Raw genomic sequence first — 16,684 nt, forward strand, 5'->3', positions numbered from 1 at the left:
CACCGCTCGAAACGCGATTTCATTGCATTGTAAAATGCTGTATCTAAAATTATGCCAAAGAAAATTAACTTCTCATGCGTTAATATACGCACAAAGAAGTCAAAGGCGAATCGGAAAGGCAATAGAAATTCAAGCATCAAATCATATTTCGAATTGCCTAGATACAGGAGAGAAGAGTATCTGAAAGAGTATACGACGAGCTGATGCCTTATAAAGTATTTCACATACTCCATATGGGATTTACTAGTGCAATTATTCCCTACTCGATGAGCTCGAGATACTCTACTTTCTCTTTCTCTACATTTTGCTCAATCACTCACATGATCAACTTTGCCTCAATTGAGAAAACCAACACCGTTTCGTCAGGTGGCAACGCTGTCAGCACCAGCTGCTAAAGTTGCTGTCAAAAATGCTGACAGGCAGACGTTAAAGTGCCTGTCAATTTGTTGCAAAGCAAGAAATTGATTTTTTCTACTTACGGCAAACTTGTTTTTTTTTCGGTCGATCGGAGGGCGTTCTTCAAACTGCAAAGAGAGAAAAAACATAAACTAAAATTAATGAAAATAATTTAATACAATTTGCAGTTCATGTTGGGTGCTTTAAACTGAAAGCTAAGCAACTGTTGTTCGGGCTTAACAAGCTGCTTGAGTGGGAGGAAACGTAAAACTGAGATTTACCTAATTAGATTCAGCTACGTCAGAGTCAGGGCACATGTACAGCAGTGTGTGTCTGTGTGTGTGTGATGGTGTGTGTGTGTGTGTTGAAGCCAGAGAGAGTTCCCTGAACTTTTCACTCTGCGCAATTGTTGCCCAAGTTGTTGCTGCTGTTGGCCTTAATTTGGTGAATCCAAGCGATGTTTGAATGTACACACACACACATACACACATACACACATACATCCTTACAGATACAGACACACAGGCATATATATATGCTTTTTATGATTATATATACATATATACATGATGTGAGTGCGAGGCAACATAAAAGGCGCGCGAGGCACAAAAAAAAGCAAGCATGTGTTGTTCAGTCGGGCGTCATGGACTGCACAATACTCATTCATGGCTCGAAAATAAGTAAAATGGAGAAAATGGAAAATTCGGAATAAGAAATCTCTAGCAAAATAAATGTTCAGCTTGGGGGTTATAGTTCAAAAATTTCTTGTTTGATGATCTATATACAATTTCTCCTGACTTGTCATGCTTCAAATGAGCATATTTGACAAATCTATAAATTAGTTTAATAGTAACATAGTCTACACGAGTATATGTAATCCAAATTTTAGTTATATATTAATTAAATTCTACTAGATATATTACATACATATTTCGATCAAAGTGTAAATTTTTCAAATTGCAAGTCTCTAAGCTTCAATAGCTGCCAATTATTTTGTTTTCATACGGCTGGGTAGACTATGCTTAGCAAGCCAATAGGCTCGCTTGCTCAGTTGGCGAATGAGTATAAAAATTAAAGAAGTCGCATTCATATCTTTGACTGTCTGTATGTGAAGGTCGCTAGTGTTGCTAGCGTTGCTGCACTCTAACTGTATCCAGCACACACACACACACACACACACACACACACACACATTATATATATATATATATATATATATAAAGGAATTGCCCCATAGCTGTGCCTAATGAACTAAATTTCCATTTCTTTGCTCACACTGGCTCTGGCAGTGCCAGTGCCTTTGCCTTGAACGTTTTCTGGTTGAGCTGCTTCTGTGCCGCTGTTGCCAGCGTTGCCAGCGTTGCCAGATCGTTGGCATGAGCAGCTCCCACTTTGCTGTTTAGCTCCCGCTCGCTGCTGGGGCCACATTAACCTCTTTGTTAATCATTTATAAACAAATGCTAATCAAATAAAAAACACAGCTGGCAAACCAGGTGAGCCCAGCTGAGTTGAGTTGCAGCCAAGTCGTAGCCGTAGCCATAGCCGTAGCCATAGCCGTGGCTAAGCCCTGAGTCAAGGCACACGCGGCTATGCAAATAAACAGCCAGCAAATGAGCAGCGAAAATGGCGGAAACGAAATGGCAAAAGCAAACACAACCGACAGAAAAACCAGAATGACATGAAATACACACAAAAGGATGATGAAGGAGAAGAACAAGGAAAAGTAGGAGAAAATACACAAGTTGCCAAAAGCACACAGCGTGTGGATGTCTGTGGAACAAGGAAATGCAGCAGCAAACAAAAACACAACAAAAATATATAAAAACTTAAGCGAACTTTTTTTAATACTTCACGAATGGCCACGAAGGTCTTAAGGAAACGCCCCCGTTTACCATCCCCACCACCCCCCTCTCCCGTTGGCACGCCCACACCAAATTCGACAAGAATGAAAGCTGCTTAAAAGGAACATCAAAGTTCATAAGTTATCAATAAATTGCAAACTATAAAGTTTGTCTCTCACGCTCTAGGCATGCTCATCGAATCCATCGAAGTTCAGCTCTGTCTTGTCGCAGACAAGTAAGGGGTATCTGAGTAACGAAATATTCGTAGGCTGTATATATTTGAGTAGAAGCTGCATATACAATTTTATATATATAACTCTTTAAGATTTCGAGAAATGCTGGAAGAATCCATTTAAGTATCTAATACATATGTTTCGAATCCATCTATCGAGTCTCTATAGGTGCAGTAAAAGGACGAATAGAAATTTTGATTTTCTTTAAACGTGTTGTCTGAAACCCCTTTAAAGTCTTTAACCGGTATATTGTTATAATAAAACCTGGCCGGAAAGTATAACTCGTAGCTTCTGGGTGCGAAATCGAGTCGAAAATGGAATTGTTAATTTGATTTGAATCAATTTCTCGCTTCTGTTTTTTGAGAAGTCAACACGAGGGCAAAGCTCGAGCTGGGTTTTCATGAATATTTTCGACTCGCTTATAAATTTAAATAATCCCCATCAACTTTACACGGCAGAAGCACTGCAAATTGCATTTTGAGCTGTCACGCGTTGCCTTCTGTCGGCAGGACGAGACGTGGACCAGAGCCTGGACCTGGACCTGGACCTGGACCTAGACATGGACATGGGCATGGGCTTGGCTTCTATTGACTTGCTAAAACTTTTAATCAATGCTAAAAAGTGAAAAGGGGGGAACGAAGAAGCCGAGGCGGATGAGATGCTATGGCCTTTGAATGGAATACGAGCATGCCATGTAAAAGGGGTTAGGCGTGCAGAGGGAGCGGGGCGGGGCTGGGTGTCCTGGCTAAGGTCGTGGCAATTTCACAACTGCTTTCATATGCAAAAGATTCCAGTGGCGCTGGAGCGCATAATTAGTTTGGCCAGCTGTGTCTGTATGCGACTTGGCTTAGTTTCAGCTTTGCGCTTCCATTTCATCTACTCCTTCACTCTAGCCTCTATTATCTGTCCTCTATCCGGGCATCCTTATCTGGGCATCCTGTTGCTTCTGGAACTATTTAGCCCAGTTTTATGGTTTGGTTGCCAGGACGCTATCGCTCGCATTTCCTTTTGGCCCCCGCCTCTAATGATATTTTAATTAATTATGTGCGCCAATCTTGGCAACAAGACACTTGGCTCACTTTATCCGCTTATCAATCTAACGGTTTATCAGTCTATCAATTTGCTGCCTTGTTTCCCAGCAATTGGCTGAAACGTTAAGCCAGCGCTTGAGCGTTTCAAAAATTTGTAGCCAACAATCGAAACGAGCAGCCTTGAACTTTATGGAATATTCCCATTAAGCCGCGGATCAAAGGTCATGACTGACTATTACAAAGTTCCGGCTTGGGTCCGAAGCATATTAACTAGGCTTACCATTAGGCTTGCTCTGTTTGCTAATAAATATCGACGGATATCACATTTATGTTAACTTATTCGTAAATTTAATTTACTTTCTGTACTTCAAGTTTAATCTAACTTATCGATAACTTTCACTCAATGTAACATATATAGTTTTCTTCACATCTAAAGCTGGGGTATCTCTGAGTCGAGTATGCGCAACTGCAACTTTCACACAATGCTCTTTCGATACTTTCATTTATAGTTATTGGAGGTAATTGCCTGCCAGGCGCCAACGCAACTCTCACTCATATTTCCCCATATACGCCCCCGTTTCCTGCCCGGCATGTTCACGCTTTATCAGCAACTATGTTTGATGCCTGTCAACGCCACGCCCCCCTCCTGGCAAGCGGCAAGCGGCCTCGTGCCGCCTGCCCTTTGCTCTCTATTACAAAATTGGCCGTTGGTTTGTTTGCAAAGCGCTCAAACTGTCAAAATGGCGTGTGGCGACAGGCAACAACAGCAGGCAACGAACAACGGACAACAACAACAGCAACCGTGTCAATAAGTCAATAGTGTAATTTCTCATTTCATATTTTCCCCAGCTACAAACATATACAAGCCTACATAGTGATAAATATGCACATATATAAGTATAGACTATAATAGTTGGGTACGAGAACTTCTCGACCCTTTACTGCTTTTGCCTTTCGAAACTTTCGAAAAACAATTCGTAACGTTTTCTTTTTTTTTCTATTTCAGCTTTAAATAGCAGCAAAATCTTTGACATTTGTTTACTTGCCTTGTACCTCCCTCTTTAAGCTTCTTAAAACAGAGAAAGTTTCAAAAGCGCGTAGCAAACTGCTTTAATTTTACTCTAAAATGTAATAATGAAAGAGAAACTCTTCAATAATAAATATAAGTACATATTATCAATATTGAATTGCTATATAGATTTTAGGACGTCTACTTCATAATAGTAATTATATAGTTCTCAGGAGACAAGGCTCTAAGGTTGAGCTCCTAAGAAATTGATACATATTCATTTGGGAAACCGGTGCCAAACAATATGTATGTATGTCTTGAACATACCCAACTACTATAAGGTTCTTAGAAAAGAATCTAGAAATAAATAAGTATTTTGAAGAAGAGAGAGAAAAAAGGAGAAAGAAGCAGAGTTGCAGAGTGTGAGAATATTTGTAAACCGATTTTCCTTTTTACATTAGCCAAACTACAAAGAGAGAAGCATTAAATTTAAGTGAGAGCTTTGTAGAGAGACAATGAGAGAGAGAGAGACAGAGAGAGACTCTGTAAAGTTTATTTTGCTCCTACAATCAAAAGGTATTCGTTTTTCGTATACTTCTTCGAAGCCAGACATTTTAATGTCTCTCTAGAATTTTAAGTTAGCTGAATTCCATAGTTATATCTACGTAGATAGTCTATTTCACAGACTTCTGCTCAAATTCAATCTTCGTATACAATCCTACCAACAACCAATTGCTCGAATCTTTCAACCGAGTAGAAGTTAATGTTCTGTGTTTACGTATCTCAAACTAAAAGTTTCACAAAAGAATAAAACGAAAACAAATGAGCTTTGCTCTTCGCTTCGAATTTCAAAAGTTTAGTTTGAAAGGATATTGAAAAAACTTTTCTCACTTTTCTTTCAAATTACCAAATAATAATAAAAGACGAAAAAAAAAGGTAAAACAAATTTTCCGTCAGATCAAATGTGCTTTGGATTTCAATTCAGGGATAAACGTACGTAAGCGTATATAAGTTTGTGAGTTGGAATTGTATGTCTGAGTGTGAGCATTTATAGAGACTTTTCGGAGCTGAAAAATAGGAATTTTTTTTCCCATTTGGAATGAACACAACTAAACACATAACATATACATACATAAACATAAATACAAACATATATATTTAAATATATATATGCAAGATCAAAAGCAATATCTGCAGTTTCTAGTTCACGTAGTATAGATAGCGCGCGAAAGACGGTAAGTAAAAGTCTCGAAAGCTAACGAACTTCCTCTCACTACTAGCCTTCATCCCTGCCTGCCTGTTAGGCAAGGTCATGTCATCAAAGGACACACTGCAGAATAATAACAGCAATTTGTGCGGCATGGAGCAGAATCTCAATCAAGACATCGATGAGCTGAACTCAACATTTGAGAAACTGATGCGTCCACATAAATCAAAGTACGCCTATCTACGGCCCTCAACATCGCCAATACTTACTGACCCCATCACCCCGAGGCAGCAGCCAAATGCCATCCAAACAGTGGCAACAGCAACCACACCTCAGCCGATGGATATACCGAGTCGTATGAGAGCTATTAAAGTTTTCAACGTAATGCTCGCCCGTCTCTGGCGTCGTCGTTGCGCCGAGGTCTGTGATTTGCATGAGCTGGTTCGCAAATATCAAATCAAGGTGAGCATTGCAAAGCAGGTTCAAATTCCATTAGACCATAGTTTGACTTCCTAATGAAGGAAGGTACGTGATAGACACGCTTTAACTTCAACTCAGATCTGTAAACTGCACTCGGATGAATCTCTTTATCTCTATGGCTCAGCAGTGAACTATTTTGTAGACATAATCCGATTTAGTTACCAAATCGAAACACCATCTTGTGTTCTTCAATTTATCTCTCTCCAAAATTGTGAAAATATTTTTCTCATGACAAAGTTTTCCAAGGCAAACCATCAAAGCTGGTTCATCATCAAAAAATGAGGTTGATCTCTTGATTTCAAGCGCTAACCATAGTTAAAGCTCCTTGAGAAGCGGAATTGCATTATAAGACAATAATACAATAATCTATCTACTATAGAGTTTTTAACAAAGAAAGTTACAAAACTAAGCTCTTAGGAATTATCTTTTATTTAAACAATATATTTGGATGAATCTTAACCTAAATTCTACATAGTTTTTAACAAAGTATCCTTCCATGCTTATCTAATTAGCCTTGCATAAACGCAATAAATAGATCTATAGCTATAAATTGAGAATTTATAGATAAATATGCGTCTCTTTTATATCGAATATGCATAGATATTAAGAGATACCTTTTGGGAGGATTTCACAGGTAGTCTTATGCATGCTAATTTTATATTATATACTTCCAGGCTAGTACAATGAGAGATGACTTATTCATGCGCAACAGGATGATCTGCAAGGAGCAGAGACGCTGCGATCGTCTCGAAATGGAGCTACGTGAGGTAAAATATGCTGCAGAGCTGCGCTCCCAGGGATGTATTAGCGTTGAGAATGCTTTGAATGCTTTGCGTCGCAAGGAGGCAAAGCTGCGCCGTGAGCTGCGCGTCAAGACACAGGAATGCAATAGTTTTGCAGAATTGCTTAACGCCACAAAGACCGAAATGTTCCAGGAGTTGACCAAGTTTCGCGAATGCGCCCACGAATTGGCCGAACAACAGCGCCAGAATCGCGTTCTCGAGATGCGTAATGCCGAACTGGAGGATGAGGTAATGCTCTCCCTCTCTCTCTCTCTCTCTCTCTCTCTCTTTCTCTCTATCGCTTCTCATTAAAATATATCGATTACTTAGCTATTGACTCTGAAAGATCGCTTCCAAGCACAACACGATGATATCGTTATTGCTGTACATTCAAAGCAGGAAAAAATCGATAAGGCCTACGAGGCACTGAAGGGCTACGAACAGGAATTGGCCGAACTAGAGCTGTAAGTATAAATGTTTTAACTCTATCACTTGGTCTGTCATCTCTCTCTCGTTCATCTCTTACTGATTCTTATTCATTTTCTCTCCAACAGTAAACACGCAGAGCTGCTGAGAGAGACCCGAAACGATCGAATTGCACAGGAGATCAAGAAAATCGAACGCAAAATCGGAATGGTTCGATATGTGATCTATTTCATCAATCCGTATCGCTGGCGCGTGCTGCGCTCGATTTGGCCAAGCTTGAGGCTGATTGCGCATGAAATTGTTGCCAGATTTTTTAACGTCCCAATCCGTAAGCCCATATCGATGCCAAAAATGTCAGTCGCATCGGTGGGCATCTGTGTCACAATCATCTTGTTTATCGGCGCCGTGTTTTGACCACATATATACACAGATATGTATGTATATAGATATATAGTTAAATATCAAGTCGGCTGTATGAGAGACTAGTTAGGCCACATCGTGAAACAAATTTCTATATAGATCTATATATATATATTAGATCAGTGAATGTTGTAATTTCAGTTGTTACTTATCGCTTTCGTTTTCATCTCTTCTATATTTTTTCCTTTGCAAGTGAATCACTAGATCCAAGTCTAAAAATTTTTGTCAGATAAAGTAATCGAAATTTATATTTGAATGAATCCCTTATCCCTTATCTACATGTAAATGCTTACAGTACTGAAGTAAGCATGTCTAACGAGTATAATCTGTATATTATATACATATGTATACATGCATATATATATTTATATGTATCTATATATATGTATATGTGTGTTCAAATATAGAAGAATCAAATTGTATGATAATATTAGCACAAATAATAGTCTAGAGCGACAATAAAATGTATTTCAAATGTGAGAAATATCAATATGTTGATGATTGTTTTGGTTATACCCTATAATGCAGCGCAAGAGGGTATGCTGGAGGATGAAAAACATTCCAGAAAGTTAAGTTATGTTCTAGAGAGCATGTATATCAGAAGAGCACGTCTAATAAATCAAATTATACCAAAACGTATGGATATACATTAATCGATTTACATACATATATGTATGAATGTATGTGTATCTAATTCAAAACCAAGGTACTGTGTAAAGTCTAGCTAACATAAAGATTTGCTTATGTGATTAATTGATAACCTACTCGATTTATCGATATACGTCGGAATTTGTACAAAGGTATATATTAACTTTATCTTATCTATAATTAAAAGCTTATACAAGCAAAGCAATCCACAGAGTATTTGCTAGTCCATCACTATTCAGACACACTGTCACTTATTATTAACCCAATTAGTGCATAATACTATAATTGTCACCACAGGTAGGCAGATAGGGGGTGTTGGGATGGGGTGGTGCCCTGAGCCCATCCGACCACAAAGACAAACAGCTTCTGACATTTGCACAGCTCGTTCGATGAATTGAACTGTGCAATGTGCCAATGGAAATGGAAATAGAAAAGGGTAATGGAAAATGGTGGAAAATATTCTCATCAACTAATGTCAGACAACAACAGCAGCCATGAAATGTGAAAGGTGCAAACCGTAGCGCGACTTTAATTAAACAAAATAGTTTGTAATGTAATTCAATATGCCGCATGTTCATCTATATATACATACATGTATACAGAGGTATGTGTGTGCGCGTGTGTGTGTGAAAAGCATATAAAACTATCAGCAAACACCTGTCGACTGTTTGCATATCGTCGACTCTAGAACTTTAGCGCGCTTGTAAAGCGAATGCTGTCTGTTTGTTAATTGCTGTTAAAGAATTAATATGTCAATTAAATACTTGATTATTAGCTTTAATAGAGAGAACATTAACAGTATAAAGTCAACGAGTCTATGCCTATATCTAATTAGTCTGGACATTCAATCAGATCTAACTATACTACGGACTTATAAATTTAATCTTCTTTCCCATTCGGATCTGTGCTTCCGCACATTTCAGTACTAATTATTATAATTAAAACTGTATTATCATCTTAATTTTAATTTGTTTTGCCATTATATCACATAATATCTGCATAATATGTATATTATCAACATGTTTGTGCATTTATTCTAATCAAAGTATTTTTTGCTTATTCTTTATGTGCGAATTCGCCAAAGTATAACACCTTTTTTACCTGTTATAGAAAAAAGTGGTTAAAGTGCTTGTGGCTTGTTCTCTTACAGTTTGAGCAGCACTTTACGCAATCCAAAATCACTCACCGTCGCAATGGCGCGCTTTTGCTCTCTGTCACTCTCTCTCTCTCTCTATTGCTCCCCTTCTCTCTTCACACTCTGATATCTTACGTTCGTTTTTGTGGCTGGCTGCTCTTTAAGCAATTGCCACATGCTCGTTGCAAATTTGTTGCATTTTTAGCTAAAGCACGCGCACACTTACACAAATAAAAAAAAAAAACAAGCAAAAAAAAAAACACACACACACGCAAACAAACAATATTTGGAGATCAGACCAATAACAATAACAACAACATTTTGGATAGCGTCGCGCACTTTTGCCTGCCTGCTACCTTGTGTATAAGAAGTAACTGTATTTAAAGCTTCTGTATTTTGCCCTGCCAAACAATCGAAACCGAAACACGTTGCCGTCGTCGCCGTCGCCGTGACGCGGCTTCTATGTGCTCATGCTTGTCTATGCGTGTGTGTATATTTGTTCTTTGGATTTTCGTTTGTTTTGTGTTTATCGGGCAATGTGCGCGAGTGCGAGTGCGAGTGGGCTAACGGGAAAAGCTCAGCCAAACAACTGACCGGCTGAGAGCGCCACAGCAATGGATACGCGCTCGCCATGCAGTCGCTACCGCTGCCGCCGCCGCCGCCAGCGCCATCATTCGTTTATCAAAGCCCAACGAAAGTGTAAAAAGGAGAGTGTGGTGAGAACACAAATGTGAGCGTATGCGTGGCTAACGATCTGCCGATCGCGAGAGCGCGAGAGTGCATATTTGCTAAATTCGCTCACAGCATTTTATATGCATATCTCTATCTTTATACGAGCCTGCGCGTGTGTGTGTGCAATGAGTGTGCGGCAATTGTTTGTTATTGTAGCTTTATTGCACAATCTTTACATCAAGCAGCCAGGCAAACAAGCACAAAAAAAAAGTATAACAATCACGAAAAACCGATGGCGAAATACCCTGTAATCCATGTATTTTTGTATATCATTGAAATGTCTTTCAATAGAATATATGTCACGTTGCTTTTTATATCAAGAAATTTATCATAATGACGCAGAAGATTATATTTGTTTGTGCGTTATATAGTTCCTACATTAGATTTGGATAGGGTATAGCAGATTTACCCGTCAAGCGGCCACTTTCGCTGCGATGCAAATTGCAATTGCCCTACAACTGTGAACATATGAAAAAAGGAACAAGTGGCTGCAATGCTTGCCAGTGCTACTCAAACTTTAGCATGCAGCAGTGAGCAGTGTGCAAAGAGAGCGTGCGAGACCGAGAGAGGGAGTGTGTGTAAATTTTGTTTTTGCTTTATTTATAATGGGCTTTTGCACAATTTACTTTTGTATATGCTTTGTATGCCAGTCAGCCGCCTTCTCACACCTCTCTCACACTGTCGCTCTCGCTCTCGCTCTGCCTTTCGCTCCATTCAATTGTGTTTGCGTCGGCGTGCATAAGTAAATTTCTTCTAATTTAATATTTTGTTTACATTATTTATTTATTCATTTACTTATGCATGTATCTGGTGTGCTCGACCGAATGACTCCCTCACTCGCTCTCGCTCTCGCTGTCTCTCCCTCTCCCTCTCTCTTTCTTAACGCATTTCACCTGCCAGTCGACGTCGCTGCTTTTATGCTAATTGAAGCTGGGAGTCAGGCTGATGATGCTGATCTTACCGAACGGTGACAAATTTACAACAAGAAAAAGAAGAAGGCATAGTATGTACTGATATTACCGTTACACGCAAATATGTATGTGAAGCAGTCTCGATTGAAGTTTGAAAGTAACTGTAAAATAGTTTTGCTCATTTATGGGACCAATCAGACATGTAAATTTCTGGAAGGGAAAGGGAAATAAATGGGAGGGACATTTAGAAAATAAGGGAAATAATTTAAATTTGGGAATGAAATCGTTGGGAAATATTTGTATGTACATATATAACAGAGTTATTTACTTAAAATAGATTTTTTTTTTTTTTTTTTAAATTTTAAATTTCATATTATATAAGTATTTGTATAAATACTCATATATATAGAAAACGGAGGGAACTATAGAAAATATATGTGTATTTTGTTATTGTAGAAAGTATTTTATACTTGTGGTTTGGGTTTGATATTCATATATTCATTGGCGAAGTGAAAACACGTTTATTGGCTTTGTGTAAAATTTGTCATTATGTCAAAATTCGTCATACACTCAAGTCAATAACATCCGTATAGAAATATTTAGTATATACAGATGAGTATACGCTTGAAGGTGAAAAAAAGAAATCAGAATAAGGAATGATATCTTCTAAAGCTTCAGAGCTAGATACTTAAAATAATAAATGATTCCGATAGTATAAACCTCCTTTAAGAAGTTGGCAAGCTTTATGCCACTTTGGAGACGGAGATATTAAAAAAGACCAGTATATATGTATATTCATTTAAAATTTATATTTTTCAACATATATATATATATATAGTTCTTCATTCTAGATTTTCGTGTCAAGTAGAAAACTGAACTTGAAACGACATTGCAACTTTTATTGAATAGGTGTATATGTGTTTGGTTTACGATACAAGTATGATGCATCTCTCGTTTCACATAAAATGTGTTCGCTAGAGAAATAAAAAACCTTTGCTTTGTTCGGTGAGACATTATACTAACAAATATAGGATTACTAATGGTTATAGTAGAGACCTCTTCAATTTCAATTTTAGTTATAATTTTGTATTTATTTACCGCTACTCGATTTTCCCCTTTGAAAGCTTGCAAGGAGAACCCCTAAGCGAACCGGAAATCGCCTCTTGCCTTTCACAATTACCCTTGGGTAATTTATTCCTGGAACTAGAAAGTTGAAGTCAACTATTTCTGCTTTGAGGAATTTTTTCCGTATTCTGAGAAGCGAGAAACATAAGAGAAAATTCTTTGAGCTCCCGAAAAGTATTCGATATTACTTTTACTATTTTTTTTTTTAGATTTAATTAAATTGAGGTCATTATGGATGGAAATTCTGAATTAGATAAGTTAATTTTCGCATACCCTCGAACATAGTATGCTATGCTATGATGACTGTCTAGGACTGTAGCAGTTGCTAACGATAGTTATAAAAGGATCATCAGTAGAATATATATTATAAATATATGTTGAGAATTTACTGCAGTCGGACACACCCCTGGTATCAATTTCAGTTTACAGAGTATCATTTGTAGAGTTCTCAGATAAATGAATCTATGCGATAATGGAAAATTGCAATTTCTAGGTAACGGCAAAAACAACGTGCAAAAGGAATGCGAAAAAAAATGGGAACTGAACGGCAAACGACGCCGACTGCGACTGCGGCTGTGATGTCCGTAACTGTAAATGCAATTGCGTGTGGGCGCATGGCCAAGGACGCAGTCGAGAGGATGCGAAATTCAATGGGCATGAATAGAGGCATAGCGAAAGAGCAAGACATAGGCCAGGGGCCAGAGGCGTGGGGCAAGCGGCAAGGGCAAGGGGGCAGTCCAGGGTTAGGTATGCTGCGTGCGACTGACAGTTGCGGACATTTTAATTAGTTATTTTTGTGCTGCTTTTTCGCATTTTTTTCTCTTTTTTTTGCTTGTTGGCTGCATTCGAGTTGCGCCTAAAAGCGCGCTGCAAAAACAAAAAACAACAACAACATGAATTGCCGCACTCACACACACGCACGCACACATAAACATATAACGGACAAACTTAACAGGAACTCACACACACACACCCACACTCACGCACACACAGGGACGCAGCGAGATAAAGGAGGAGAGAGCGAGAGCGAGGTAACGCGCGCATAAGCTAAAATTCTATGCAATGCAAATGTTTTTTGTTTTTTTGGTTTGTTTTTGTCTTCTAGCTTTTAACTAATATTTTGAATGCTTACCGCTGTCGGCGCTGACGCTGGCTTCTGCTGCGCTACCGCTGCTGCTGTAAATACTGTCTGTGATTTCTTGTTTATATTATCTTGTTTGGCATTTTGTTGTTGTTTTTATTATTTATATTTTTTTGGTAATTGCTGCAACACATGAAAAAATTGCAAAAAAAAATAGCAACACTCGGGAATGGCAAGAAAAAGTTGCTTTACGCTATTTATTTACACGCAACACGCGAAAAAAAAAAAAACAAAAAATCTGTTATTGTTTTTTTTTTTTTTTTTTTTTTTGGTTCTTTGTTGTAACAACAAGAAGAGCAAGCAAGGCCTAGGAAGCTGCTCGTGGTGTTTGTTATTGTATTTGTTATTTTATTTGTTGTTCTTGCTGTTGTTTGTTGGACTCGGACTCGATTTCAGAATTGTAAATGAGGCAACTTTTTCTTACTACTCCTGTCAATGTTTTGTTTATGGCACTGGGCAGAGAGAGTTGCGCGCGCTTTCGCATCCGCCTCGCACGAGTGTCGTTGATGGACTGAACTTGCGTTTATTTACACGATGACGTTGTCGCCAGCCGCATGAGCTTTTTGGCTTCAGCTTCAGCCCTATACGCTTTGAAAAGCTCTACAAGTGCGACTACACAGCAGCAGCTGCTGTGAGTGTGTGAGAGTGTTTTGTGCTTACGAACAGTCGCGTCCAGCGCAATAGTGCGTGTTTAGAAAGGCTACATATGACGTTAAATATTAAACATATAATATTATTTATCTTTTCTTCTATAAGAATAATAGGTATTTAGTATTTAGTGCTTATCCTGCAACAACACCATATATCATAATAATGTAATAATATTGGATAGCTCAATATTATTAGTCTACTTTTTCGGGCTGCATCGTGCAGAGCTGCCGCGTTAGCTTCGCCGTGTACATGTGTGTGTTTGTGTATATGTGTGTGTTTCATGTTTTTGTTTGGTTTCTAAAGCTGGCGTTAGCCAAAGCTTGGCTGCATTCAAGGCAGCAAGGGTTTTGGTACAGGTGCGAGCGAGATGCTGCACGTGCTTTTTGACATTAGTGTTGAGCAACGTGTGAAAGCACGTGAGCAGGCAAATTACCGCCTTTACAGCTGCTGCTGCTGCTGCTGCTGCTTCTGCCAAACTGATTATTCTTACTATAATACAAATACATATACATATACACATATAGCTATACATACAGATATAAATATATATGTATGCGTCTCTAGTTGCGTAAAGTTGGTTTATTCATCTCTTCTTGCTGCTGATGCTGTTGACCTTACCTCGCTACATACATACATATATGGTAATAGGTTCAAGAATCAACAATACCGTTCCAGTTACCGTTACAGTCAACTCGACAGGATTACACATTTAAGCTTTTGTGCCAATTGGCGTCATTGTTTGAGGTTATGTATGCGTGCTGCCGAACCGAAGTGCGCTCGTCGTGTCCTCGTCCGTCCTCCCCTTTGACCCTGACAATGAGCGCCTTGCTATGTATTCATTTAATTTAATTTGTATCAGCTTAAGCTATTTAACGACCATCGCAACAAAACGGAAACGGAAAGGAATCACCCCACATTCCCAAACACATAGTGTGTGTGTAAGAGAGAGAAAGAGGGAGAGAGTGAGGCGAAGGTGGAAGCGGTGGCGGCGGCGGTAGTAGCGGCGACGCGTCGGCAGCGGAAGTCTAGTCATGCGCTTATTGATGTGTGTGATGTGACTCTTGTCTAGCCAGCCAGATCGTGTGCCACAGCCAAGAGTTTGTACAGTGACAGGGGCAGGGACAGACACGGCCTGTTGTTTGCATTGTTTTAAATATACGCTTTTTTAGGAGAAAAAGAAACGTAAGTGGATTAAGCTTTGCTTTGCGTTGGCTTCAGGGACACGCGAGCGAGTACACTACTTATATACTTACAGAAGGTTAAGACTATGTCAGTGTCAGAGCAAGGTAAATACAAAGCACAACAAATATACAAAAGACAAATAAATGTAAATACGTTTTGAATTGCGCGCGTTGATGGTACTGAACACAAGTAGTAAAATCGATAGGCACGTGTGTGCGATTAGTGCGATTTGCTTTAGCTGTATGTGCCATTTTTTAGCGCTTTGCCAATATGCAAATATGTATTCATAATTAAAACATTCAAATTACGCAAAGCTTTAAAATGTATACAACAAGATAAGTATTACACTCATATTTATTGTAATTCATTTATTTTAAAATTATGCGCACAGCTTGATAAAACATCATGAATCGATAGTTGAGCAATATGTGGAATCGTAAAACATGATTGTGTATAGGCACCAACTTGGTATAGGCGCTTTTCCTGCTGCAATTTAGGTTAAGTAAGTAAGAAACTAGTGAGTGATCAACTCCTATCTCATTAGAAATATTAATAATATATAATTCAACAAATAGCTAAAGGCTGTTCGTTTGAAATTACGCGCCAAGTTTGACCGTTCGATAGTACAACAATCGATAGCTCAATAACATGTGCGAGCAATCAGCTGGTTGTGTCATTTTTTAGCACATTTTTTGCTGTCGGCTTGCACAACGATTTTCAGGTGTTAAAAAAAAATAATTTATTAAATTCGCTCAATTCTAACAAAAATGAGACTAACTGACGTGCTATTCAAGAAAGTCAAAAGCAAGTAAGTAATTAACTGTCATTTGACAAAATTATAAGCAGCACTCATAGAACATTCTATCAATCGACAGGCGCATCATGGTGCTGATGGAGAGCGTAGTCAGCGGGCATCAGTTCAATCTCTTCCGTGAGCGGCTCGCAGATAAAATAGAGCTGATTCGCTTCGATCCATACAGTGAGTGACATATATTTCAGTTCGCTACCTACTGAAATACTAATTATCATTATTTCTCTTTCTCTAGTACAAAAGGAGAGCTTATATCGCGAGCGCAAGAGAATTCGGAGCGCTTAAACCGTTCTGCTGCTCTAAAGACTTCTCTAGTTTTCCATTCTTTTCCTTGATATATATATGAATATATGTGTATATGTAGTCGGTATGTCATATATATATATGTATGCACTGCATTAAAGTTCATTTTCTTATAATTGTTAATTTTCTGTTGTTCTCATAGTTTCATTGCATTTTATAAGCAAATTTTTATAAGACCAGTGGAGCTATTCATATGCTGTCTCAATATGGGTTATAAAAT

General features: G+C 38.5%; 2 protein-coding genes and 2 long non-coding RNA genes across 5 annotated transcripts; 3 read left to right on the forward strand and 1 right to left on the reverse strand.

Moving 5' to 3' along the window:
* Positions 1 to 457: 457 nt before the first annotated feature.
* Positions 458 to 14,046, reverse strand: LOC122757897. Its single transcript, XR_006358082.1, has 3 exons — positions 13,942 to 14,046; positions 13,509 to 13,640; positions 458 to 524 (listed from the first exon to the last, which is right to left on the reverse strand). It is a non-coding gene; the product is annotated as an uncharacterized LOC122757897 (long non-coding RNA).
* LOC6585583 lies at positions 5,458 to 8,315 on the forward strand. 2 transcript variants are annotated; one of them, XM_044011635.1, is made up of 5 exons: positions 5,458 to 5,503; positions 5,791 to 6,179; positions 6,872 to 7,228; positions 7,310 to 7,443; positions 7,534 to 8,315. In XM_044011635.1, exons 1-5 carry the CDS (start codon positions 5,473 to 5,475, stop codon positions 7,817 to 7,819), a joined length of 1,197 nt encoding a protein of 398 aa, XP_043867570.1. In that variant the 5' UTR covers positions 5,458 to 5,472; the 3' UTR covers positions 7,820 to 8,315. The 2 variants fall into 2 exon arrangements, with proteins under 2 accessions (XP_043867570.1, XP_002011211.1); XM_002011175.4 differs by lacking the exon at positions 5,458 to 5,503 and adding an exon at positions 5,525 to 5,745 and having other exon boundaries at positions 5,815 to 6,179.
* Positions 10,167 to 11,506, forward strand: LOC116804588. Its single transcript, XR_004364587.2, has 2 exons — positions 10,167 to 11,082; positions 11,241 to 11,506. It is a non-coding gene; the product is annotated as an uncharacterized LOC116804588 (long non-coding RNA).
* A 1,981-nt stretch (positions 14,047 to 16,027) lies between the features above and the next one.
* Positions 16,028 to 16,587, forward strand: LOC6585582 (39S ribosomal protein L33, mitochondrial). Its single transcript, XM_002011174.4, has 3 exons — positions 16,028 to 16,158; positions 16,226 to 16,329; positions 16,397 to 16,587. The coding sequence occupies exons 1-3, from the start codon at positions 16,118 to 16,120 to the stop codon at positions 16,444 to 16,446; spliced, it is 195 nt and encodes a 64-aa protein (XP_002011210.1). The 5' UTR covers positions 16,028 to 16,117; the 3' UTR covers positions 16,447 to 16,587.
* Positions 16,588 to 16,684: the final 97 nt, after the last annotated feature.

This window comes from Drosophila mojavensis, unplaced genomic scaffold (assembly GCF_018153725.1).
Source record: "Drosophila mojavensis isolate 15081-1352.22 unplaced genomic scaffold, ASM1815372v1 contig_136, whole genome shotgun sequence".
NCBI classification, from domain to species: Eukaryota; Metazoa; Arthropoda; class Insecta; order Diptera; family Drosophilidae; genus Drosophila; species Drosophila mojavensis.